Below are 27,150 nucleotides of genomic sequence, written 5' to 3' on the forward strand. Positions count from 1 at the left end.
TCAAATTAGTATTCACATTTTAGTGTATATCGAAGCAAGCTTAAAGCAGTAAGAAACCTTTCAGTATTATCAACTATTTCAAGTTAAATGACTAAACCATACACGTAATAGCTGGGTGCATTTTATGTGGAAAATGTTTAAAGTCTCTAACTTGAAATGCGAATGCAAAGCTTGCATTGCTGCAACTCAAGTTTGTCGGCTGTTGAAATCTTTTGCAACGCACTGTGTGCCTTTAATTTATGTTGTGTTGGCCAGAAATCTTTATTTACGCTCTCAATATTGGCAACTTCAACAAGCCCATAGATCACTATAATGGCATTCGGTCTGTGCACTCCGTCTCTTTCTGCGCTATTGTGCGTCTCTCTCTCAACGGTTCTTACTTAGAGTGCTCCGTCTCTCTCCCTCTCTCTATATCTCCGCCAGTTTTAGCCATCAATGAAGGCCGCCTTTTTCACTTTGGTAGGCAGTCGTGCGGGGGCGGTGGGCGTGGCAAAAGTTCAACGGTTCGACGGAGCACTTGATACTTTTTATGTTCCCGTTGTCATTGCACGTTGCACTCTCCGCTTGTCAATGGCAGTGCTTGAACAAGTTTTTTCTTTGCCCAGCATTTTTTATCCATTATTCGATTTTTTCGAACTTGACTAGTCGGTGTGTGCACAACTGTACAACAAACAGGAATCGCGCTGGGAATTGTTGATGCACTCGAGATACTCGCACTTGCAAAAAGGAAAAGTGAATCAGGATGGCAGCCGGGCGGAAATCCAACTAAATCAATGTTGAAGTCCGATGATGAAGTCGAGCAGAACTGAGGTAAAATTGGCAAGAGGTGCTGAACTCGAATTGAGAGCAAATTTGGTAGTGAGTGTAGAGAGTTTGTAAATAAATTCGATAGCAAACCAAAAACAAATTCATTTAATTTGTTAAAATTCAATTAAAATTGAAAATTGTTCGGCTTCTTAGCACAGTTATAAGAAAATAAAGGTATTTTAGGGGACCAATTTGCAATAGGTTTTCGCACTGTTTGGCGCGATATTAAATTAAAATAAATTAGTACAGTTTCGTTTGATATTTTTCCAGTGGCAAGTAAAAAAACAAAAAATTAATTAAAAGTCTCTTTTTCCTTCCCCAATTCGTGAATCTCATTAATCGAATCGATTTAAATACCTATTAACAAACATTGCCGCTTCAAAAGGGAGAAACTGCAGCGAAGCCCACAACAAGTATCTTTGTGCTTTGAGGAGTGCCGCTAAATTTATTGAATGATTCCAATGACTGACAATAAATCTCGCTTCATTTCCCTCCCGAAACGGCAGGTCAAACGGACAAACACTAATTAGCAATGCCCACTTTCGTTTTCGATTGTATCAATGATTTCAAAATGTATCTGGCGAGTGCATAACTTTTCCAGTGCCCACTCACTGTTCGATTTCATTTTCGTTTCCACTCTCATGGGTTGTAAATACTTGTGCTCAACTCGGATTTATGACAAGTGCTGCATGTGGCACTTTTATTTCTGCACTTTGTTTATTTTTCATTAATCTTATAGTCGTTTTGAGAGGAAATCCCCTTCAATGCCGTGAAATCTACCAGTGTAACAAATATAACAAACACAGGCTGTAAAGGTCTTTTTACGACCTTTGTTTGGATTTAAGATCTTTAAAAATTGACTAATATCTAAAAAGTATTGTGTAAAGAGAATACTACATAAATAAACTTCAACAAATAAACTTTGTAAGACTCTATAATAATATTTAATATTCGTTAACCTTTAGAAAAGATCACATCAATGACAGTTGCACGCTATAAGCCCTGATCTCGTTCTTGTTTCATTGCCCATCCTATTATTATCATATCAAAAGTCAATGATATTCCACTCGATAGATGTTCATGTCCCACAGCTACTTAGACCACGAGTTCCCATCATGGGAGCAGCTGACCTCCACATATAGACATTCATCTCATCACCATAAGCCGAATCACGAACTCTGAACTCTGTCCCCTCCATTCCCATCCTTTGATCAATTAGAGGGCTTGAGACCTGCACTTGGCTCATGTCATATGCACTCTACGCACTGAGAGAAATGTTCACGTAGTGTTGTGCAAAAAGTATCTTAATTTAACTGCATTTGAACCAAACTTTTTTTTTAATCACAATCACCATTCTTTTTTCTAAGTGTGAACTAAAGTGGCGCCTTGAAATCAGAGGGGGATTGCTAGAGCGGGACAGAGAGGGAATTTCCATTAGAGACACGCAATGGGGAAAAGCGGAAAACTCTTTGCCAGCGCTGAAAGGGAGGAGCGTTTCGAGCGCCGTCTATAATTTGTTTGAAGACACTGTGTGTGACACACTTCAAGTTGTCAGCATTTGATGGCTCACGGTGGCCACTCCCATGCCCCCTTCTATGTCCCCCCTCACGGACCCAATTAAGCAATTTGTGGTCGACCATCATGTGAAACACGCACACTGACCATTGGCGTTCAGCAGACGAAAACCTCTAATCTTGGCCAGCTTTTTATTTGCCTTTAATGGCCAGGAAAAATTATATTCCAATTTAACTGGCGATAATAAACACAATTTTCACTTTGGGTCGCAACACTGGTTGACATTTTCTTTTATTTGACATTTTTTTTATGTGATCGTTTGACTTCTGTGGCTAAGCACGAAAGTGGGGTTTTTATGACCATTTATTAGATAAGTAATAGTTTTTGGATATAAATGCCTTTTATGGGTTTTGGTTATGGGGTGGGAATATGGGTCAAAGATCTTGAAAGATATGAAATTTGATAGAGCTGTAAACCGAATTTCAACTGGATGGATAATTGATTGAATAGGATTATTATTAAAAGGGGTTGGGCTTTAAGAGAGAAAGTGATTGGTAATCAAATACGTATCAATTTATAAACTAATTCAGTTTTTATTGAATATTATAGAATATATATATATTGTTTTCCCATACCTCAAATCCATTGAATTTGCACCATGTTCATTCAAAACTTTATGCGATTTCCCTGACATATATGAGTTCTTACTTAACAAAATCCACTCAGCCACTTTGGCGATTCGAGCTGAAAGCTCTAACTTGAACTCAACCTACTAGTGGCACTCAGAAGTCTGCTCGCAATTTATGGTTGGTTCTACTTAGCACAAGTCAGAAACGAAGCTGTCATAAATTTAGTCGAAATATGACCTACAAATTGCCACGGGGCGGATAATAATTTATCAGAGGGGACGGCGCGGGATGGCTTGGCCAGATGATTTAATTAGGCTGAGAATTAAAAACACGACCTAGGCGCCAAGAGCAAAAGTAGAGAAAAATGCACAAGACATGATAACAAGTTTATCCGACAGAAACAAGACAAGTAGTCAACATGTGGTGCAGAGTTCAGAGCAGGCCACCCATCAACGGCCTGTCAGCCAGTCATCTTGTGGATCATCATCACTAGCTGGTTGGTGTTTCGCCTGTGCAGCAGACATAAATTCAGTTAGCTGAGCTGCATACGAAAGTATCTGGCAGATAGTATCTTTCTTGCCCGATTCGTTAGAGGGCAACATTGTGCGGTTGACTAAACGCCCGACAGTCGGAATGAGTGTTGGAATGCCCGACTGAATGACTCAATGCGTGTGCACTTGGGCACTGCCACTTTAGGGTGTCCATCTGCAGCTCCAGCTCCGGTTATCCGAGTATCTGTGTATCTATCGGATGCAATCTGTGAATCGCCGTTGGCAACTCAAACATGGTTTCCACTCTCTCCCTTTCTCTTTCTCTATACCCATCTCTTCGACCGCCCGCATATTCAGTTTATGTCAGTCGAAAGATTTGACGAGGGCTTCGTGTTTCATTTTTCGTTTTTGTCGCTTTTCGGTAGTCAATTAAATTTCCCAGAAATTCAATAACCAAATCCAATGGTATTAAGAAAAGGGCAACTTGTCACCGAGCAATTTCGTTAGTCAGGAAAGTTTGGGGTAAAAAAAAATTAAACTTAAATTCACGGAATTCCTGGAAATCGATTTAAATGTAATTAATTCTTATTAATCATTTAAAAATGCAGATTTTCTAAAGGAAACACGATTTTGGTTTTTTTTATAAACTTTATAAAATTATTTATCAATTTTCAACTAAATGGTTTCTCATCATTTATTAACCAATAAACAAAAAACAACTTAAATATTTGGTCAATAAGCACCACGAAGATGAATTGTTTTTTCCTTTTCCATAGTCGGCAACTTTTTCCGCTCATTAATAATTTTACTTTCCAGCTCAGCTACCTTTTTCAAATTTGCATGGGCTGGCTCGGAAAATTGTTTGATTTTTCTCCGGGATGTGTCTCCTCAACCAGAAGAATCGGAGAACCCTCGGCGATGAATGATGTCTCGATTCTCGTTTGGTTCGTTTGGGTTCGTTTGGTTGCTCGACATGCACATTGTTGGGCTTCATTAACTTTTGCTGGGCGATTGAGACATTTGCACTCGATTGGAACATTCAAAGAGCCATCGTCAGCTAGGCATATTTAATAGCTTGCCAAACAATTTCCCATAGCTTTTTTTGGGTGAAGTTTTTCCTTTGGTCTTGCTCGACCTTTCAGGCTTTCCACTTTTGGTGTGGAAAAATTCTATTCTTTTTACTTGGGGTTTTTCGATTGCTTGCTCGGATTTCTTTCTAGCCATTGCTTACTCGGTCAGAATTCTTTGTTTACTATTTCCAGAGCCGTACAATTGGTTTTCACCTCGAGTGTTTATTGCAAGTAAAAAGTGGCACTTGCACTTGGAAACAGCTGCTGCAGTAACGTAAAAGTGCAGGAAGGGAAAAACGTGAGTGCAGGTGGACATTGGGTCGATGAACTTCAGTCAATGCAAATGGAACTTATTCGATTCAAGGTGGAATTTACAAATTAAGGTAAACAAGAAGGGAAAAACAACACAGATCGAATAATCATATTTATATCTGTAGGTATACATATGTACATATCTGTGTATGTATTTATAAACAAATCCTGATGATAAAGAAGTTTTGTAAGTCCTATGAATAATATAAATAAGCATTCACTGATATAGTAACATTATCACAAACCTTTAGAAATTTGCATAATATAAATGTTTACTAAATAAATATTGTTTGCCGTAATTTCCTACAAATATTAAATAAATTTTGATTAATGATTTGCTCTTTATTGTTAATTTTATTATTTAATTTGTATAATTTCTCAATTTACATGTTTTAAACTCTCCCCTTTCAAGCTGAAGAGGGGCCATTTCCATTAATCTTCTTCATTTCTAAATCCCTTTATCCGATGTCACCGCATTTGAGGTCGAACAATGGCTGTATTTATACAAAAAATTATACAATTATTTCCACCCTATCCCCCGCTATTGAACAACATTTTGATGATGTCTTAGATGTGTAAACACAAATCAATTGGTGCGGGGACCGTAACAAATTTGTGTGTGTGTTTGTTGCCAACGAAAGCAAAGAAAGGCCTACAAAGCGAGTTGCAAACGTCAAGACCACCAACATTCGAGGCGACTCCAACGTGATTAATGGCCCAATCCCGCACGGGAGAGTAAAGAAAAGCGAGTATTATATCTTTTTGGGGCAAAAATTGAAAAGCCAATCGCATTGGGGCGACTTCTCGCTGCTCGTATTGAAATTGCGGCAAAACAAAACAGCACCAAACAAATGATGTGTCAGTGGTGCCGCTCAAATTCGACAAGGCAATCAAAATGAAGTTACCTCCAATTCAGAGGAGTCATCAATCACCAGAAGTCCACGAGAGCAGAAGACGGGACACACAGTAATTGGAGTAGAAGAAAGCGGTGTAAAAAACCGAGAACAACCAAAACGATTTAAAATAAATTAATAGTAGTAGGAACTAAAGGGGATACATGGATACATTTGGAGCCATGGCGTTGAGGCACTTCCAATGTTTAATTAGTTTTGCAGAACAAAGGCCTCGGGGAGAGATATATAAGTATAACCTCCAATGGCTGTTGTTTGTCTTAACAAAGTGTCGGAAAGTTCAGTTCAGTTTAATTAAAGCCACAAGCCGACGAGATACTATGTGAGCATGGCTGACCAGAGTGAGTGTGAAGCACCAACGATGTACTCGAATGTGTTACCTAATTTGCATTTGCCTTGCAATCAATCTTTCAAATTTCATGCAATTTTCAGTGGGTATTATCGCATTATCCCAGGATGCACTGTAGTCTGCGTGTGAATCCAATGACTTTGCATTCTAAACAAAAGCAGTGCAAACAATTTTTGCCATCATTGGCTTCTGAACGTTGAGAAAATAAATAGGGAAATGCACAGTGGGCGGGGCAGGGGGCAGACTCCTTCAGGCCAGACAGTTTGAAGCCCTTCCACAATAAATACAAGCAACTCAACCGAACAGGACTTCCCCTTCTCAACTGGCAAATAATTAAAATTGTGAGCAAACCTAAAAAATACACAAAAGCGTGCCAGAAAATAAACCAACAGAATATGGCACAAAAATTGTGAGGAAAACATAAACACAAATTAAATGCAAAGCGGGCGCAGTGAGAAAAATAGCAAAAATGAATGAAAAAAAAAAAAAAAACGGGAACGCCAAATAAAATAGCGAAAAACAAAAATTTTATTCTGCTCATGCCAAGCACGAAACAAGAAAAATGAAAAACGGAAAATCAAAAAGGAAAAAGGAAATGCGGAGTCGGAGGTACGTTGCTAAGTTGCTGAGGCCGCGGGCGAAATTTTTGTGGGAAAGCGACGGTGCGGTGGGCGTGGCCGTCGCACAAATTTTTAGTTAATTAAAACTAAAAGTGAAAAAGCGCAAATTGCGGGTAATAAAAGCGCTTAAAGCGACACAAGGGACACCAGAGGGTAAAATGGAAAATTCGGTGGGGGCCAAAAAGAAGCGGGCAATGATGACAAAATACAAATAACGATATACATCCCAAGGGAAAATGGAACCGTGGGAGAAAAAAGTAAATTAGGATAGAAAATGTACTGTTTTCAACCTATTTATAGAAAAGAAAGTGTCAAATGAACTTGATTTTATTGGTTTGTATAAACACTACTTAAGTACACTTTATTTTCACAGTGCACGCAGAACGGACATCTAGTAAAATAAATAGGGAAATATGCAGGCTGCTGTAGACACAAGAAGTAAAAAGCCAAATAATGTAAAATAAAAAGGGGACAAAAAACAAATGCAATTTACAATGCTAACACACAAATTGGTTGAGGAACTGTAGGAAAAAAATTAAGGAAAAGCGCCTACGAAAGAGGAAAACAGCACTGTTGTACTAAAAAACGAACTGCATAAATGGGAAAGAAGGAGCTGCAGAGGAAAAACCTGTGCGAAACTAGTGCCATGCTAAAAAGGAAAAATGCTGGAAAATGCGTATATAGGGTATAGGGGTTGGGAAATGCGGCCTCGCTTTGTTTAGTCGCTGAAAAGCTGGACAGCTGAACACAACACAATGGTGGGGAAAAAGGGGAAAATGTGCGAAATGAGGCGCCGCAAAAAAACAAACCGACTATTTAATAAAAGGCAGAATGCAGGCAAAAAACGAAGAGGGTTCTTTGTTGTGTTTAAGGTGACAATGAATTTGCAGGACTACAATGGGATGCCGTTCCTCAAAAACAAGGGATGCTAAAACTTTCCCACTCAAAGGATGATATACGATCTGCTGAGCTTGAGAAAGAACGGGGTCTGTTTTATACAACATTAAATTCCATTCCAAAAAGTTATCCAATAAATAAATCTAATGTTAGGACTTCTATAAAGGACATATATATATAAGCACTATTATATAAACTACATGCTCATATCAAATGTTGTTTTTAAACTATTGAATGAATATTTGTTTACGACAGTCTCGCAAACAAATCCGTTTGAGATCTTTCCATCTTAGTATAGAAAATGCAAGAATACTGGAATTGTTTATATCCAAATACTTTTGGACACTGCGTCTCAGTCTCTTTCTTTGGCTTTTCCCCTTCGGGATAATCTTGACACAGGAGTGGAGTCATGCTGAATTTTCATTCATTGCTTTAGCCATGCTTTTTGCTGACCAGCTGAATGAAAATGTGAAAAGCGTGCAATGCTAACAAAATGCAGATTAAGTCAACAACTTTCGTGTTGAAAAAAATTGGGAGGGATTTTGGTGGTCGGATTTTCTTTCGTTTCCTGCACAATGGATACTATCTTGAAAGGTTTTTTTTTTCAATTGCTGGCAATTCTCCTGCCGGCTTGGAATTTTATTTTTGTTCCAGTTTTCTCATTTTCATTTTGCTTTTTTTCGCTCTCTTTTGCATGACAATTAGGTGCAAATGAGTTAAAACGCATGGCGCTTGGGAATCCATGCCACTTCATCCTAACAAATTGTTACAATGGGAATTGACCTCCTTTCTTTACTTTCATTTACACTTCAAAAATTTCCATCAAATTACCAAAAAATGGAGCAATTTTTCCGTGTTTTTCCATGTTTTTTTCAACTGCACTTGTCGGCCAAAAAAGTGTTTCTCTAAAGAAGGGGTGTCCACATAATAATTTTTCTAAAAATAAAGTATTATGGAGCAGAAAAATGAGCACTTGTAGTGGAAATTATGAAAAATGCCAAGTAAAGTGGCTGAACCGAAAAAAAAATCATCATTAAAAATTAGCTGCACTAATTTGTGTGAAAATTGGGTCACAAAGCGTGGGGAAGGGGGCGCGTGGGGGCCTGCATTTAGCAAACGGGGGCGTGGCAGGGGCGGCCAAGTCAATGAAGCCACAAACGTTTAATTGTTTTAATGCTTTGAATTAATTGAATGTGCAAGAGGCAGTGCCTTCAATTTTCCCCACAGAAGCTGCAGCTGCGTTTGTTTACGCCCGCCAAAATGTTTGAAGTGGCTCCCGAGGAAAATCCGCTGGGTGGAGCAGGGCGGGTGGAAAATCCGGGGGTGGGGGGTAGCAGTGGTGGGACGTGGGTGGGGTGGGTTGTGTGCTACCAGTGAAGCAGAACGAATTCGAGCTAATAGACTGATTGCAAAAGTTGCAGCAACCATACAGGAAAGGCGAGGGGAAACGGAAAAGTGGCAGGGAAATGGGAATACGTTGGAGAAGTGAAAGTGTTGGGAAACGATTTGAAAAGCAAATAAAACTGACTGCTGGCTGTTTAAGCCAAAGGCGCCAAATAAAAGTGGGTGGCAGAACAGGGAAAAGCGGAAAATATATAGAAGACGGAGTGAAGTACCGACGAGTATATCTATGCACTTTAGAGAGGCCAAGAAATCGAGAAGTCGGAGATAAAAGAAGTCCCATACTCGCTGTTATAATTAGATGCAATAATTGTTTATGACCCAAATGTAAGTTAGCACATCGTTAATACAGCCGGGGAAATTCAGAAAAAGAATCTAATTTAAAGTGGTAAAGCTAAGCGAACCAAAAACGATAAATTCAAAATAATATGCTGATAATTTCGATTGTATATCTCTCGAAAAATTTTACTAATTTATGGTCATGCAGTTGTCGTTGATGCAGATAATAGATTAATCATGAATTAAAATTCGGATAAAAGTAGTATATTAGGATAAATTTATTATGAGATTATAGCACCCATTTTTGTTGTTAAGATGGTACATGTTTTTAGTTCAAATTTATGTTTAAACAACAATGTTGCATAAATCATATTGTTGTGATAAATGAGAGCGTTAAATGCCATACTCTTTGCTTAAATTAAACTTAATTTGTATGCTGTTTTCAAGTTCAGTTCTTAAATATTCTAGAATCTTCGCGACTGCGAAAAATATTTTTTAAATGTTGCCATTTCTACATTTTCAACTCAATGAACATTTCGACACCTCTGAGATAATCAACATTAACTTTGTTGGGGGAGTGGAGTATGATTTCCAGATCATATGCATTTTGCAATTAATGGGCATTTAATTGGTAAAGGCTTTGCGTTGCCAGAACATTCGATCGCATAAATCTCAATTGAATCTGAACAATTACCCAGAGCAATTAATAATCACAAAAAAACAGCCTAATCGGCTCGAAAAGATCTGAAAGGAACGTGCCGAGCACTCGCAATTAAAACAAATTAATTTGTATGCCAAGTAGCAAATTCTGCGGGCACAAGTACAAAGAAAGAAAATAAGTGAAATGAAATGAGGGTGAGGAATCTCGAATTGAGGTAATCTAATTGAAATGAAAAGTGCAAACCGCTTGTCAAATTTAAAACTATTACAAATGTGCATATGTAAGTACAAATTCTTGTCAAAGCTTTTTAATGTCAATCTGATTGGTCAGCTGTCAGCAAAGCGATTTATTGCATTTGCCACTAATCAAATTATACAAAAATTGTTGTTTTATTTGCATGGACAGAGAATAAAATCATAGAAATAAAGCCGTAGTTCTGCATTGCCTAATTAGAGTTCTAATTGATTGATCTCGAACGCTGAGTTTGCAATTAATTTAAATTGAATGCACGTTGCTATCAATTAGCATTGATTTATTATAGTAGTTTTATTTAAAATATTAAATCTTATTTGTATTACATTTAACGGAACTACAATTTATAATCTTCATTTATTTAAATATGAGGAAGTAAAGGCAATAAATAGCAGAAGATGGAAGTAAAGCTTACTGGGAATTAAAATTGTGAGACCAGAAGCCCAAAACATCTGCAGTAACAAAACAAATGTACGAGAACACAAAAGATATCGGAAATTCCAAGTATGCCAAGCACACCGAGATTCCCCAGAATCTCTGGCCAAAATACTTCCTGCTCTGTGTCCAACCCATTAAATCGAATCCCCTTGGATTCACTCACATCATTATCCTCCGATTTGGCATCATTGGGTTCCGTTGTTTTCGACGTTGTTGCCATTGCCATTGCTGTTGTCGTTGTCAGCAGTTGTCGCTGCTGTTGTCGTTGCGCCAGGAACTGCAATTGATGTTGCTCCTTCTGCCGCCGATGGGCAATCTCGATTTGCTGCCACTGCCGCGGGGAGAAGGTCCCCTGATCGCCGGTTTCGATGGTGTGCAGCTCGAGATCTTCGTTATCGTACTCGTTGTAGTGTAGTCTGCGTTTCTGCACCATCTTGGCCTTGTCATCGCCGAAACTCGATGCCCGTCTAATGGGCTTCTTGGCCAGCTCCTTGGTGTGAGATTTATGCTGATGATGACGCACCGGCCGGCTCTGCTCCGACTGCTGCGATTGCTTCTCCTGCAGATGTTGCTGCAGCTGTCGCTGCAACTCCAGCTCCCACGCCATATTATGTTGCTGCAGGCGCAGATGATGCTGCTCGTGTCTCAAGCGCAAATCCTCCTGCGGATTCCGGCGCGTTCTGGCTGAACTTTTATCACGTTCTCGTCTGAAGTCATCAGGCAACACCTTCTGCCCGCCATTATTCTGAACATTAGCCTGCGCCTCCAGGCGAACAAAACTCAGGAAAATCAAGGCAAGCTGCAGGGTATTTAGCTGCATTTTGTTTAGACACTTCTCTCTTTATTAATTGCCGTATACTTTTTACCCTATTTTATACTGCGCTTTACAATTCCATTTGCTTTTAGTTCAATTTTAATTAATTAGGGGTTCTGTAATTAATTGCTGTACACTTTTTGTAATGTTTTCTATGCTTCACTTCACAAATCTTTTGAAAAATGTTGAAATATTTCCACGGAATCTCGGAGATTTTCGTGGCTTGTTTAAAACATTTTGCGGTTGTTGTTAATGTGACAAGCGTGGCATAAATCATAAGCTAACCGAAAAGTGTGTCACGCATTTTTTGTGAATGAAAAAAGCCGCTTTTTGAATCATTTGGTTTTAATAGGAGGCCAAGAGAATACCAACACACAGACGCCGAGGAAATCGGCTAGACAAACAATTGATTGCCAAATGCCAAGTCTTTTTTTTCTGGAGCAAGTTCAAGAAATTGTTGGGAAAAACTTAGAAACACGCGTGCTGCCTGTTGGCCATTTCACAATCCACAAAGATACAAAGATTCGGGTACTCGGATACAGCAGACGCACTCACGGACGCAGATACAAATACATGTGCTGATACACGCAGACACGCAAGCGACACACTTCAGATGGCGAACGAACCGACGGCCAGAGTGATAGACCGTTGAATGCTGAAAATTTTCGAAAAACGAGAAAATGCCCGCAACAATGTTGCGCCGGCCTTTACATTGGCAACATTTCCCCTCACTGTTGTGGATTGTAAACAGAAAACAGCTGACGCTCTGGGCACGTGTGTGTGTGTGGTGCAGCAGCACCTGGCAGCATGTTGCTACTGCCTCTGCAACATGCTGCTATTGCTGGAGATTCCACGCTGGAAAATTGCACTTTTGATTGTTTGTTCAACTAATTCAATTGCACCGAACTAGTTCTCTTCGGAAGATTAACATTCTTGAGCAGCGGGTTTTAATGGCTTCTGGGGAAATCTTTGATGTGCATCGCAAATTAAATTTCCCAGCGCTGTAGGTGCAACCATTAAAGTGCAATCAGCTCAACTTGCTGCACATAACACGAAACTAATTATAATATATTTACGAAATATTGACTAATGAAATGGGCTCTTGGCGATATTTTCTAAATTTTTAAATATTTAAATTTTATGTTATCCTCTTGAATAATGTGGGGGAATCTGTTACATGCCACTCACCGCACTACCAACAATTCCTAAGATATTTCGTGGCCTTTAGCACGCACCATAATTCACAGGAATTAGCTCAGACATGCCATTGTCACCCAGCATGATAGCTCCTCGTCGGGATCTTGGAACACCCAGGGGACGGGGACTTGGCTCTAGGCACTTGGCACTCCGGCTCTCGGGGATTCTGGCACCTGCCGCTTTGGCAGATGCCTGGGATTAGGTCTCGGTCACGTTGATGATGACCCACCCATTGTGTGATGCACTTTTCGCAGTTGTTGGTGTCAGCAAGTGGGCCTGCTGGATGATTGATGGACTCCGCAAGGGCATTCCAGTTGGCGAGCTGCGGGCACGCATTATAATCCTCTGAACTCACCTGCCCAACTGTCCACCCATACCCCAGGAGCATCACGATGATGACGATGTGGCCCAGGCAGAGGTGTTGCCCACTTGTACTTAATTGCATGTTTGGTCAGGCGAATCAACGCCCAGGCCAGAAAACCGCCAAAGTCAAAGCCGAAAACGCCCCTGGAATGTGCAGCCCACTATTGCCTTTTCTGATAACTTTCCGCTCATCTGCACTGAAAAAATTCTATATCATATGCATAGCCTTGAAGCGATGAAATATTTATTAAGTGCAGACTAGATTAAGGACCAAAAATTTTAATCTTGGGGTCTTTAAAAATGTCTCTTAATTTGTCTCTGAATTTTTAACATATTGGATTACTTCATGGTATCTCAATTTTTTCTCAGTGTGCCGAGGCGCCCCGCTGAGTGGCGTTGGTGGCTGGTGGGGAAATTTATGTGGCCAGTTGGCCACGGCTAGAAGAACTTTGTGCGCACGTGGCAGCGTTTCGGTGGAGGGGAGAATGGTATTACTGTTGATGCTCCGCTCCTGCAGTTGCTGCATAATTGATAAATGTTTACAAATTATTATGTTGCACATACAGCAGTGGCAGCAGCACCAGCAGCAGCAACATCGCCATGGAGCCCACCCAGGCGAGGATGCCAATCCCCATTTATACAGCGGACCTCGTGTGGCGATTTCTTGTGCTTTGGAACCTGGTGAAAGCCGGCGCATAGTTGTTATACTTTATTAATATTAAATACCCTAACCTGTTACCATTTTGAGGATAAAGATTTGAAAAACTCAAACAAAAGTAGTTTTTTTACAAAAACATTGATCGAAAACTTCTCTGATTAATCTCTTAACAATGTAAGGTGTAATTAAGAATCCTATAATCCTATAACAAAATTATTTAATTATGCCAAATTTGTAAACAATTCCTTCCCTTATTTAAATTTTAAAGAGTATTTCCGAGTTCAATGCTTTGATGTTACTTTCTCCCTTTCTGTTCTTTAGCTTTTATTTTTGCCTTAGCCGTGCTGCCGTTTTTCTCACGGCGAGGCGCCAACTGCATTTTCATTTAATGTTTGTTGTAGCCGCTAATTAAAATGAATCCACGTAGACAGGCGGGCTGAAAATTAAAGCCCATAGGAAAAAGGAGAGTCTGTTCCATTAGCAGTGGCGGACATTGTGTAATGGATCGGGGGCCGTATTTATAGCCAAATCAAATCGCTGGCGAAATCATTTTCCGCCGAAGGACGGCTCTTCCACATTGCCCTTGGCATTAGCTTTGTTTTACTCCGCTACACACTTTTTTGTATTCCGATTCACATTTACCGCATTCAATTTGCCTAAGTTGCCATTTGGATTGGGATTGCGAGGGGAATCGCAGGGACAGCAGCTGCCGAAAGAAATGAAATCGAATTCAATACAAAATGCAAATGAGGCACAGGGAACCGCAAACGAGGATAGGCATGAGAAATGAGACGCCATCGAAATCATAAAAATCAAATTTGAAATTGATAGAAAGGCAGCGCCGCGGAGAGAGAAATAACTCAATTTGAAATCGAAACCAGATCGAGAACAAAGTCATCCCCTAATTGAGAGGAGCTCCTGCTGATGGGTATAGATACGATAGAGATTCTCACTATCTGACAGCCACTTCCGGGTAATTATTGAAAATAGTTTGCCCACCAACAATGCTGATCTATGACACTTTTCCAGCATTTTCCGGGGCAGCACAACTTTTCATTGCCCTAAACCGCTTAGCTCGAAAATGATGAGGGGAAAAGCAAATTGACTCGAGATAAAACTGCCACGGCCCAAGGCCAAAAATCCTATCCAAAAAAACACAAAAGGGTATCTAACCCCAGTTAAAGAGCAACGCAATTTCCGGTTGCCCCGCGGGGGTCAAAGACAGAGATAGCAGACAACAGAGTGAGACGGATTCGTAGACAGCGAAAGGTAGGGGCCACATCCAGTCAGCATTCAAATATTTGTCATCATCAAATGACATCTGTTTGTCGTTGGCTATTCTTCTGAAGGCCGTCCGAAAGTTCATGTAGTCAAAGGTCAGTGCCTGACATATGAAAACGGTGCGTTTCAGCAGTGTAGGGTTGTTAAACACACACGTTAGAATGTCATGGTTTATTTGAAGAAGAACTCACTTGTGATAATGGCTTACTAATTCGTTACTATAAGAATGCTATGCTTATTATATTTAAATCGATGTGGCTTCCATTATTTACCCTTCTGATTAGTATTAAAGATTTGTAATAATTAAAAGAAAGTAAAAACTACATACATGCAAGCTTCCTAGAATAAATGTTTAAGCAACAAGCAACATTTATATGAATTTAAAAATGTACTCTACCATTAACAAAAGAAGACAATCGGTTGTCAGCGAAACGAAGAATTTGCATAAATTTCACGCTTGATCTGCCACGCCCATTCTCCTTATTTAGGGGCAGAGTTAGAAAGGTGAAAGGTGAGCGGAGATAAAATGGATATGGGGAGATGCAGACTTTAACGAGCTGCCACGTTCCCAAGAAGCTGCAACAATTTTCAATGGAAAATGCAGCGCCTGAAAATGTAAATAGCTAACAAGAAAATACATTAAAAGCAAACCCGAGCTGAAAGTGCAGCAGCGCACCGAGATTTTCCGATTCCCAAAAAAAAAAAAAAATAAAAAATACCAGAAGACCCAATGACATAGTTTGCATACTCCAAGAAGCAGAAAGCGTTTAAGGGGAAACCCGATGAGTGGGGGAAATCCCCAGAGCGGGGTGGCTATTAAAGCGGCATTTGCAGCGTGTTGAAAGGCGTCGAAGCTGCAATTAGCCGAGGAGATTTTCCAGTGGGTGGGGGGAAAACAAGGCGTTGGGGAGCAGGTTGCGTGTGGATCACAGAAATAGAAAAGGCAGCTATCATGGGGAAAACAGAGGAGGCAGAAGGAAACTGATGAAAAAGTTAATTTAACGCTGTCTGCCGGGTAATAGAACTCGAAGAGAACTGTAGCCAATAGTGAAGCGAAATAATGCAACTGGGGGCGTTTACTCATAATTATTTTTGGAAAGATTGTTAATTTGTTTTATAACTAAATTTAATTAAACTCATGCAAAGTAAGAAGTTTAAAATATAATCTATAATAACTCAATTTATTAAACCTAAATTCGGCAGCTTCTTCTTGCCAACAGAATCCAATAATGTAGTTGCTGATCCCACTATCTTCATCAGCCAATAATATTGTAAATTGCTAGGCAGTATAAATGCCGTTTTATGGCGCCGTAGTAGGTGAGTCCTTTTGTGTGTTTACGGTTGTTGTGGCCATAAACAATTTGAGCCAATTCCAGTTAATGGCTGGCCTAACGATGCCAACGTGCGCCGTGTTAGTCAAAGCCAAGTTTCAAGAATATTTTCGACATATTTCTATAATCAACCGACTGCAGACGTGCCAAAGCAGCGGCAATTGAAAGGCTCCCAGCCAAATGCTCCCAGTTGGCCTCCAGTTCCTCATTCTCCGGCCATCTAATTAAGTGCATCAACAAATGGCGGGCGAGATTAGACGGCTGACGTGGGCGTATTCACAAAATTCGATCCGCACGAGACCCGTGATCCCAATGCCAATACCTAGGAGCGCATCCCAAAGGGTATTGTCTAACTAATTGGATTAACGTTGATGCCTGACCTGACACAATGGACCTCTTGGCGAGCTGCTGGGTCCGGTTCTCAGGTAGGATTGCTCCTATACTATTCCTATTCCTGCCTCACAGGATACAAAGCAACAAAGGCCACAAATATATGCATTATGTACAATAGTGTGGCACTAAAACTCGTTCGTTCTCGCTTTTGTATCTCGGCCAGCAATCAATGTAAACAGCCAAACCCACAAATAACAATGCCATTTCGGCCAAGTCATTTTGGTTTTCACTGGTTCCCGAACCTTTTGGTTACCATTTTGTACTTTTACGATACGATGATTTCACGTCGGCGATAACAGAACAAAACGCTCGAGTGCTTGAAGAGAGGTCGAATATATTTTCCTAATCGTTTCGAGTGCATTTAAAATGAAATTAAACGAAACTTAAATGGAGGATCCGATCGGTCAAGCTGAGTACGTAGTTTTATAAAGTGGCAGAGATTTTAACCCTCGAGATGATTTCTAAACATAGTTAGCTGTGTTGTTTTGATTTCCTGGAAGATTTATGTGAAATAAAAATGAATTGTGGATATTCCTAAAGAAATAGTCTTATTATTTTTTCATATTTACACAAAATGTGGCCGTAATATTTTAAGTATGTTTGTTTACATTTTGAATGTAGTTTACAAGCACACCTTTAAGCAACACCTCACTGAACTTTGCATAAACAATATTAAAACTTACAAAACAAATTCTGAAAGACAAGTTTTATTTCCATTCTGGTTGATCCCGAACAACAAATGTCGGGAGCAGCAGCTGCAGAAGAATTTTGAGGTCCTTGCGAGGACTTCTTTCAATTTTTGAGTCTGCCGCAGCATTTTGCTCAACTTAATTGTGTGAAAAACTTTTCTTACGCTCAACATGAGCAGACATGAATGTGTTTTTGCTCGGTTGGGGAAACTGTACGACAGCCGTAAGAAAGTGAAAGTAAAAATTATTTAATATGATGCGAGTTGAAAGAGGAATTTTTATTCAACTTTTATACAAAGTTTGGCTTCAAATAACGCTAACAGGAACGGAAACTTAAGAAATTGGAGTTTGGATATAAGTTTTACTTGCGGACTAAGCACAATGCAAATACAGTTTACAAAACTTACAACGTGCAACTGATGCAAACCTAAATATGTGATATAAAAAAAATGGGATAATAAGTGCTTAAAACGAAGTAGTAAAACTTATTCAAACATGAACTGAAAACCACTGAAAAATTCAGCACTAAAATTTTTGGTGAGAATAGAGACACGAAGACTAGAAAAGGAAAATTGTGGGTGGCTAAATTCTGCCATGAGGCAGCGAGTCTTTACGATGACGCTTTCCATTCTGATCATGGTGATGGTGATGAAAACTAAGACACCAGTCAGATGCAAAAAAAAAAATGCACTAGAAAAAAACACGCACACACACTCGTACGTGAAAGGAATTGTTCTTGAAAAAGGACTCAATGAGGTGAACGAGGAGAAACGAGGTTAAATTGCAAGGCAAGATGAAAATTGCAAGCTGCATTTCCACAAGAGGCGAAAAAGCGGGTGCTAAAGTGTTTGTTGGGGCATAACAAAATTTAAAAAAATAAAGAAATAAAAGATGATCGGGTAAGACAGAGAAAAAACCCATAACTGAAGTGGCAATAAACCTTGTTGACGGTTTTCAACGAGACCGCGAAGCAAAAACGCGAGCGCTGCTAAAATCGCGTGTGCCTTATCTTGCGCGCGTTTTCCTAGCGTTTCCCCAACGTTTTTAATTGGAATCAACCTTAAAGGCTCCCTGCTTTTGACCAGCTGCGGTCACCATTTTCCCTAATCACTAACTAAACAATTAATCAACCAAAAACCAAAGTTTCACCAATGGCGGGTAGGTGTTGGAAATTTCCCCGCCCAAGAAAGTGACATTTTCGAGGTGCACGTCAACACGAGCAACTCCAACGCCAGTTGATTAATGAGCTGTTATGCTGGGAGACCCACCAGTGGGAAAATTGGGGAAAACCGAGAGGAAAATGGGGGACAACGGGCGCAGTGCAACTACTACAGTCCGTAACCGAAGCAGTAAGTTAAGCAGTTTTAAAAGGGAAATGTCAGCTGAAGGATTTGTTACTAGTGACTGGGGAAATGAGCGGCTTGATTACGTGAGTTCAGCTGAGCTGGGAAATGGCGGAAAAAGGAAGGAAAATGCGCATTCATAAGATGTGCCAGAGAGACGGAAGAACGAAATGAGAGCGCATCAAGGGATCTGAACTAATTAAAATGGTTTATGAATGGGGTTAGAGGATATGGCTTAGAGAACCAAGCTCTGTGAATTTAAATCAACCTATATCCAACACATAAAGACTATTGTAATAATTGTTTCCAAAAAAGAACTCTATGTATTTGGTAAATTCCACTCACACTCCCTGTTTAATTTTTCCCAGAATTTCGTCCCGAAAATAGCATCGATCCTAAAGCAAACATAGCCACATGGGCATCAATCACACATCAGATATCACCCTTCCATCCAATGGCAACATAATCAAGTCGGGAAATTCAGTTCCCCAATGTGGCGTGTGTGGCATAGGATTTTCTCGCCCAGCATGTCCCTGTTTCAGATTAAGCAGCTCCCGACTGAATAACCAATCGAAATGATAACCGGGAATGGCCGAAACCGAAAGCTGGAAAATATTTTTCCACGCTCGGGCAACAAATTGAATAAATCAAGTTACAAATCAACTTGCAATCACAACTGCAGCAACAGTCACTGCATTAAAATCACTTGCGAAATAACAACATTTCAGCTCAATTTTTCGTTCCCTCTGAAAATGTGATTGCGTTTTCAATTGCAATTTAATTTTGATACATATTTCCTAGCTGCATTTTTCCGCGTGGCTTTTCCCCCTCGACCTCCGACCACGCCCCCTTGCAGTCACCCACCACCCAGGAAAACGCTTTTCGCACAAATCGGTGCCGTTGCACATACTTTTCAAGAGCGTGTTCTATGTTTTTCAGATATCCAGCCACGAAAACCGTGGCTGGATGAGATTGAAATGTAATCAAAAATTGCGAATTCTGCGAAATCCAAACAGCAAAGTGCGACCTGCGGGTTTTTCTCGTGCGCTGTCCTATTTTTTTACGAATGCCTGCATCTGGCAATTGGTCTGTGGGTTTTTGTGGCTTCCGGATAAACTGCACGTATAAATGTCGATAAAAGGGCGAGTATCTTAAATTGGTGCCTACAAAGCCATTAAGAAATCCTTAAAAAACAATTTAAACACATTTTTCTATTTGGAATGCGTGTATATAATCCATAATTTCAACCAAACTAATTAATTGCCCAATATTCGCTACAACATTGCCCATATTAAGTGAATTCCTGAGCTACCAACAATCGGAGATTAAAAACAATCACAGGCAGCAACGCATGTAGAGGTTAATTTGGAACACTCTTTTGGGATTTCCCCCCAGCAAATGGTTTTGGAAATTAATTAAGACAAACTGAATCAAGACACGAACCGGCATTTCCACGCGGGGAAATGCACGAACACATACACTCGTGCACTGGGAGGCTGGAAAACCCCATTCTTTGGCAACGAAAGGCGAGCACAGCCGCATACTAATAAGCTGCTATGATGACTATTGTCTGTCTGTGTGTATGTGTGTGTACGGCTCCAAGCACACCTGCTCCTGCCCCTGCCCCCTCCCCTTCTTTTGCGAGTCTTCTGATCCTTTGGTCAGACACGTGCCACGCCTACAATTCGGGGCTGGGAAAAGCTGTCAAGCTGACGTCGGTACGAGCATTATGACGGCATTTACACATCAGCTCCGGCTTCCTCGGATGGTCAGCATTCGAGGATTAGATGGACCACCAAGGACCAAGGACTACGAGCACGCACTCTCGGGACACGGGAGTGCTGAGCTTATAAGCCGCAGCAAACGGCTTACGCTCCAACATCCACGGCTAGAAAATTTCAAGGATCATGTTTCTAAATCAGCCAACTAAGACATAAAAGGTCCTTAGAAAACAGAATCATGTAGTTATTTCCAAATTGGCATTGAAAACGATTTAAACAAATAATAAAATAAGAATGTACGGCATGTTCAAGTGTCCCTATTTTCCGCAGTGCCCATGCTCACAGGACTCACTCAACTTGTCGACTAAACATTCCTGTGGAAGCTTTAAAATGTTTGCGCCGGCTATGCAAATAAATCCAAGTCGTGGCCAAAAACTCAATTTCGGGCAGCCAGTGCAGCAGCTGCTACTCGAATGTGGAACTGCAGCATGCCCCTCAGGAAGACCCTACCCCTCCCCCCTTGGGCGTGTGTCAATCCCCCAGCAAGCGGAGCATATGGCGACAAACAGCGGGCGCCGCTTTCTATTTGTTTGCCTGCAAACACGCAGAGAAAAGCGAATGGAACAGAGTGAAACGGAGTGAGGTGAAGCCCCAGCGCCAAGGACGAAGGACGAGAAGGACGAAGGCTGCTCAGCATGCACTAGACCCATTTCGTGAATATATGGCAGTTCGGAATGGCAGTTGTGGAAATTGAGGTGGCAGCAGAAGTGGAGGCCAGCAACTGAATTGCACTTGGGCAAAAACAAAATCTAAGCCATGAAAATTCGCATTTCGAAAAGCATGCGAAGAGTCGGATTCCCTTGAATTAAATGGAATAGAATTCTTAGAACTATAAGAATAAAATAGACTTTAAAATATGCATTCTATGTTTCTTTGTAGCTATAAGCAATTCTGGTCTTTTAATATTCCATATCTACATATTTGTATAATTAGTTTTGCTGCATTCAAACAACAATCAGGGGAAGGACCCCTTACAACCATCGTATGCAATGTAGATGGACACCAGTTCCAGGGGGTTAATCACTGCTCTAACTTGAACAGACATCAAACGAAATGGCAAAAAATGCGAAATATATACTAGTTTCTTCAGTCCAGTTTCCATCAGAACTCAATCCTCTTGATAAAGTCATCATACTCTGGTCCGACAAACCCACAAAAAATAACGCACACAACGTGAGGAAGCTGCGATTCTGAATTTCTAAGAGGTTGAGGGCGAAAATTCCCCCACAAAAAATTTGGACAAAACTGCCACCCCAAAAGTCTCACCCTCATATTTTTGTTTTTTTTTTCGGCTTCTGACGGAATATTTGCCCGAAATTCGTTTTTCTGCACTCTGCGCACGCTTTTCTGCATTGGGATAGGTCCAGGAATCAGAAAAAAAAGGATAAAAGGATGGCAGTTCCGGGTTTTCGGTTGGTTTGGCCGGCTGCGCGCCCTAAATGGATTTAGCTTGTTCCGATCTCGAATCTCGCCCGTGGTTTGTTTTTCTGCGACGTCGCAAATGGGAAATGTGCTCGTTTGCATGTGCCACATGTGTCCCGGAGCTGTGTGTGCATAAGCTGCAATGGAAACTCGAAACTGCGAAACTGGCGTGGCGTTAATACGCAAATTCAATTGTCAAATCAATGGCAAGTGGCAAATAAATTAAATTCTCTTAACGCCCCAGCTGACAATAAAGAACCATCTGATGAATCAGAGGCGCATAAAATACGACCTGTCACGTCCCATTACAATATATACATATATATTTGCACCAAGGTGTCTGAACGCAGACAGAACCAGCGACGCGGCCTGCAGGTGGACACAAAGGTTGGCAGTGCACTGGGAGAAATTATATACCAATTTATAATATAGATGTTCTTGGGCTAGCCACTTACCCGGAAACAACAAATATCTCCATACTATATCTATATCCATACTATATCTTTATCTTTTTCTACAAAAGTATTTGTTTAGGATTGAGTTACTTCCTATTTTTTAAATAAATTTGTAAATTAGTTAGCCTTTTTCTAAGTGTGAACGGAAGTAAGGCGAGTAGCCGGAAAACCAGACGGATATTTCTGGTCAGGCCAAATTTCTGTGCAGTCGCACAGTGTTGGCAGCATTTGCGGTCACTTGACGGACGGTCTATGCACATTTGGTCTGCTTTTTGCCTACCGCCGCAAAAGTGCCCGGAATGAAGGACGGCAGGCAGCAGAGGGTTAAGTGGGTGGTTGGGTCAGATAGGGGCGAAAGTGGCCGCAAGTTCGTCAACATGGGCAAATATTTGCAGATATCCAAACGATGTCGCACGTCTGTTGATGTTGCTGCTGCTGTTGCTGCTGCTGTTGCTGCTGCTGTTGCTGCTGCTGCAACTGCTGCTGTGGATGTTGATTGTTGGTCAAGTGACCGAAAGCCAACAATTGGTCACGATCACTTTGCCTTTATTGTTTTCGTTACTAGTGCTCTGTCCTCCCGTTTTTATTGGTTTTTTCCGGGCGATGTCTCTCCTTTGTTTTCGCACTTGCGGCTGTTCGTGTCGCTGATTTGACGTGACTAATGGGTCGTTAGGCATATGTCCACTCAGCTGAAGGAGCAAACAGGTGGAGGGGTTGGGGTTGGAGCGGGGGAAAAGTCATGCTCGAACTGAGTTTTCCCCTTTTCCACTTCTTAACAAGTTACAAATTGCATAGCTCGCTTCACTGCCAACCTCTACTGGCAAATGGCAATGGTGCAAGACCCAAGTTGATTGCAATGCAAGCCTTGAGGGAGGTCGAGGATGTAGGATACATAGAATCACTACTTTGTTTCATATAAGATAGATTCAGAAATCCTAATTATATATTTGATAAAATGCACACAAGTATTTATATTTGCCTATCTTAGCAGCAATCCGTTAATCCGAGATAATCTTTTGTTCACTTAAGTTACCATATGCCACATTCAAATCATTAGGCATACCCAAAAATCAATCTCGAAAGTGTCACAGACAGAACTCACCTGCAAAGAGATTCGAAAAATGCGATAAGAATTAGTCAAATATTTTGCATAAATCACTGGCAAACAATTGGCAACAACATTCCGATCGCGGGAACATAATCAACAGCCATATCCATCACCATTAGCATCACCTTTGTCATTTCCATGCCCCGGCCGAGATTAGCTACGAAAATTTGGCATCTGTCGGTGGCTTTTCGTTATGGCATTTTTTTTTTATTTGCATATGACATCATCAAAGTGGCAACAGCAGCCAAAGATTTGTGCAAAACAAACAAACGCGCCAGCGGAATGCAAAAGCCAACAAAAAGCGAAGCCAGAGCGAAAATCTTGTTGCAGCCACCGCCTGTCAAATGATTTGCAACTTTGTGCAAATTCGTTTGCCAGTCGAAGCCCCTTGGCCCACCATTTTCCCCCCGGGCCTTTGGCAATTATTAGTTGGCAACCGCCGTCTGTCTGCCAACCACGAACCAACCTCGAGCCACGTAGCACTGAGATTTTAACTAGAAGATGCAGATGCAGATGAAGGCGAAGTCGAAGACCACGGACTTCAGAGCACGGTCTGGAGTGCACGGAGTGCGGACTGAAGACTCCAGACTGCCAGGCAGTTGCAAACTGCCCCGCGGTGGACACGAAGGCCACGACCAGCAAGTGAAAAAGCCAAGAGAAGCTGCCAAGGCAACTGGAATAACTAATACTCTTTCTTCAGAAAAAATATGTATAAATAGGAAATTATATGGTTAATGTGAAATAAAAAACTTGGGAATTTTATACTTTAAATTAAATTCAAAGGCAAATATCTGATTTTTGGCAATGCAAAATCATAGGACATTTCATAGCACCCTCAGTTAGGGTATAGATAAAAAAATGATTTTGATGACTACGAGATTTGTTTGCCATCGACTCTAGAATCCATTTACCCGCCTCCCGTTGCTCACCACCAATCCATTCTGGTTGATTTGCTGGCGATTTGGACGTTGATGAAGTGATTAACCCAGCCAGCAAGCGTTTGGCTTTTTGATAGCGTTTAGTTTATGAGCTGACCTCGAGGGTCTCGGCGCAATGTTCCAGCCATTTGCGATGGCCGATTTGCGGTTGATGAAGCGCTCGACGGTGAGCAGCAGGTGCAGAGCACCGCCGTTGAGATTCCAAACGGGGGCTGCCAACAAAGGTAGCTGCTGGATATGCAGTGGGATGCATTAGGATGCAGTATGCAAATTGTGGCTTCGCAAGAGCCAGGCGGGCTGATTTAATGACTGATGAAAGACCGATTGATTTATGGACAGCTGTTCTGGGAACTAAACCTAATCAAACTAAAGCTCATCTAGCTGATTTCTTGAATTATTAGCTCAAAATCTTTACTGCTCAGCAAGGATTAGATTTGGGAAAAACTTGATTAACCAATTATATATGTTAAGAGGCTTTAATCGTATTATTCATGCTAAAAAGGAAATCATTAAATTTTCAAATTTTCAAAGCATTTGAATACTACGACACAATCATTTTACGCAATAATTATGAATCACTCATAATGTTTATTATCTTGCACAACATATATTCACAAAATGCTTCTAATTATTTTTAGTCTACCCATTAACCTTGACTTTGTTCCGCCAGAAATAAAAGTCTAGAAATTTGAAATGAAATCAAAAGCAATAAATTAATTTGGATTAGCTGGGGTGGGGTTTTTGAAAATACTCAAGCGTTCTGCTTTATGGAATCAAAGCCTCTTTGAGATTTCCAAACAAATCGAATTAGGGATTTGGTTTTATTGAAGAGCGAAAGTGTTAAAGTGTCTGTCAGTCCGAAAAGGGAAAACCCCACCCATGTGGAAAGCCAGTTATAAGCCCTGGTACATAAAACACCTTCCGAGTGCGAAGTTAATGGTCGTGATGCTCGTTTTAAGACCTCACGAGTGCATTGTTCCCAATCGGAATCCAATAAAATCGAAAAAAAATTGTGTAATAAAAGGAAATCGCTTATAAATGCCGAAAATGAAATATTGATGAAACGCACTGAAGCACTGTCAGCATGTCAAGCGAACAAACCGAGCGAACTGAAGACACCGACACTGAACCTCGTTTCTCATGCATAATGCAAACGGAGTGCAACTGGAGACGTTGGAAATTTCTAACGATTTCACAGACGAGAAAAAATCGAAGAAATTAATCATATATGGGGGATACCAGGGGGTCTGCTACTGGGCTTTTCAATCCACCATATGCCAATCGAAACAATTAGACAATTTATTGACGATAGCCTGGCATTGGCATTCAATTTACCGTCTTCGATGTCTCTCAACAATTCAACAATTTCGAATGTCATAAATTGTGACGCGCCTGTAAAAGAGATTTACGTGGTGTCAAACGCGCACAATGGGTTAATGTCCAGTCACAAAACTGAAGCCCCAACGATCAATCGCATACCTAAATGCGACCAGAAATTGAGTCATCCCCATCGTCATCATCAATGGCCGCGGACATTAATTAAATCGCATTCAAATGCAGATTTTTTTCAACCTGCCAACTGACAGAAAGAGTGAACTGACCCCCCATCATGAATATTACGCTGCATTATTTGATATTCTGAGTGCAGCGGAACCCAATGCTGGCGTGGTCCAAAATTATGCTTATTGATTTAACTGTCAAAAAGTGCATGACAATTTTCGGTTTCTTTTTCCAAACTTGGCTATTTTTATGTGCCACTCGCTGTTGAACAGACAACTTTTGTAATGCCAAATGAGTTGAGATGCACAGTGGTCTTGAATTCGTTTCCAATACAATACCCGCACATTAATCACATTGATGTGCAAATGACTGTATAAATTTCATGGGTTTTTAAACTGACAACCTAACTAATGTTTAAGCACTGTGCCATGATGTTTATTTAGCCATCAAATTAAATTTAGATATATTTATTTACATTATGCTCAATTTGATTAAAGACGCTTTTTTTTTGAAGCAATTCAAATTATCAATTTTAAATAGGATTTATTTCTATGCATTTATTAACAGATGTATTATTATATTGCCTTGTTTTTTAAGATTCTGTCCCACTGTGCAGCGCAAGAAAACTCTGTGACACTTGTCATTGAAAAACACACACACCTCGAGCACATTTTGGGTGGGTGTGTTCTTGTTCGCCGGAGTTTTTCCCTTGGCTTGGCCTGTAATCGTGGCTCTTATACTTTATACATGTGGGTAATGGGTTTGCAATTTTCAGCGACTTTTGACACACATACCACGCGCGATCCCAAACACATATACATGCAGAGATACTAAAGCACACATTCACACGGCTGAAGGGTCGCCAGAGTGGCATGACTGACTGAAAAGATTTATGTTTAATTTTTAATGACCAGCCGGGCAATGCATCAACTTCCACATATACTTCGAATAAAGACATTTGCGAGGCCATCTTTGACCTTTGTGGACTCGATTTACGAGTGTGTGCGTGCGTGGGAGCGATTACATCAAGCAGATGATGCATTTACATCAGGCTCAGGTGGGACAATGCAGCACAGCAGGTGACAGCGAGCGGGTTCTAGATCCTAAAAACCCGAACTTTATTTCCCTTTTAGAGTCCGCTTTGATTTATATGTGTTCAATTGATGAATTAGAATGCACAACTCACGCCGACACACACATAAATAGGTTTCAGATACTTTTGGTCTCACAATCGCAGAAGTACAG

General features: G+C 40.6%; 1 protein-coding gene across 4 annotated transcripts in view; it reads right to left on the reverse strand.

The window, feature by feature from the left end:
* Positions 1–27,150, reverse strand: part of LOC6611500 — a 58,751-nt gene that overhangs the window by 23,082 nt on the left and 8,519 nt on the right. The window contains exon 1 of one of the 4 annotated variants that reach the window (XM_002036005.2): positions 10,796–12,073. The exons of 2 other annotated variants lie outside the window; for them this stretch is intronic. In XM_002036005.2, the coding sequence (XP_002036041.1) occupies positions 10,796–11,452 (657 nt within the window). In that variant the 5' untranslated portion in view covers positions 11,453–12,073. Of the gene's footprint in view, positions 1–10,795; positions 12,074–27,150 lie in introns of those variants that run through there. One more of the 4 variants, XM_032724804.1, reaches the window with a different exon arrangement.

The sequence above is a fragment of the Drosophila sechellia genome, chromosome 2L (assembly GCF_004382195.2).
Source record: "Drosophila sechellia strain sech25 chromosome 2L, ASM438219v1, whole genome shotgun sequence".
In the NCBI taxonomy this organism is placed as follows: Eukaryota; Metazoa; Arthropoda; class Insecta; order Diptera; family Drosophilidae; genus Drosophila; species Drosophila sechellia.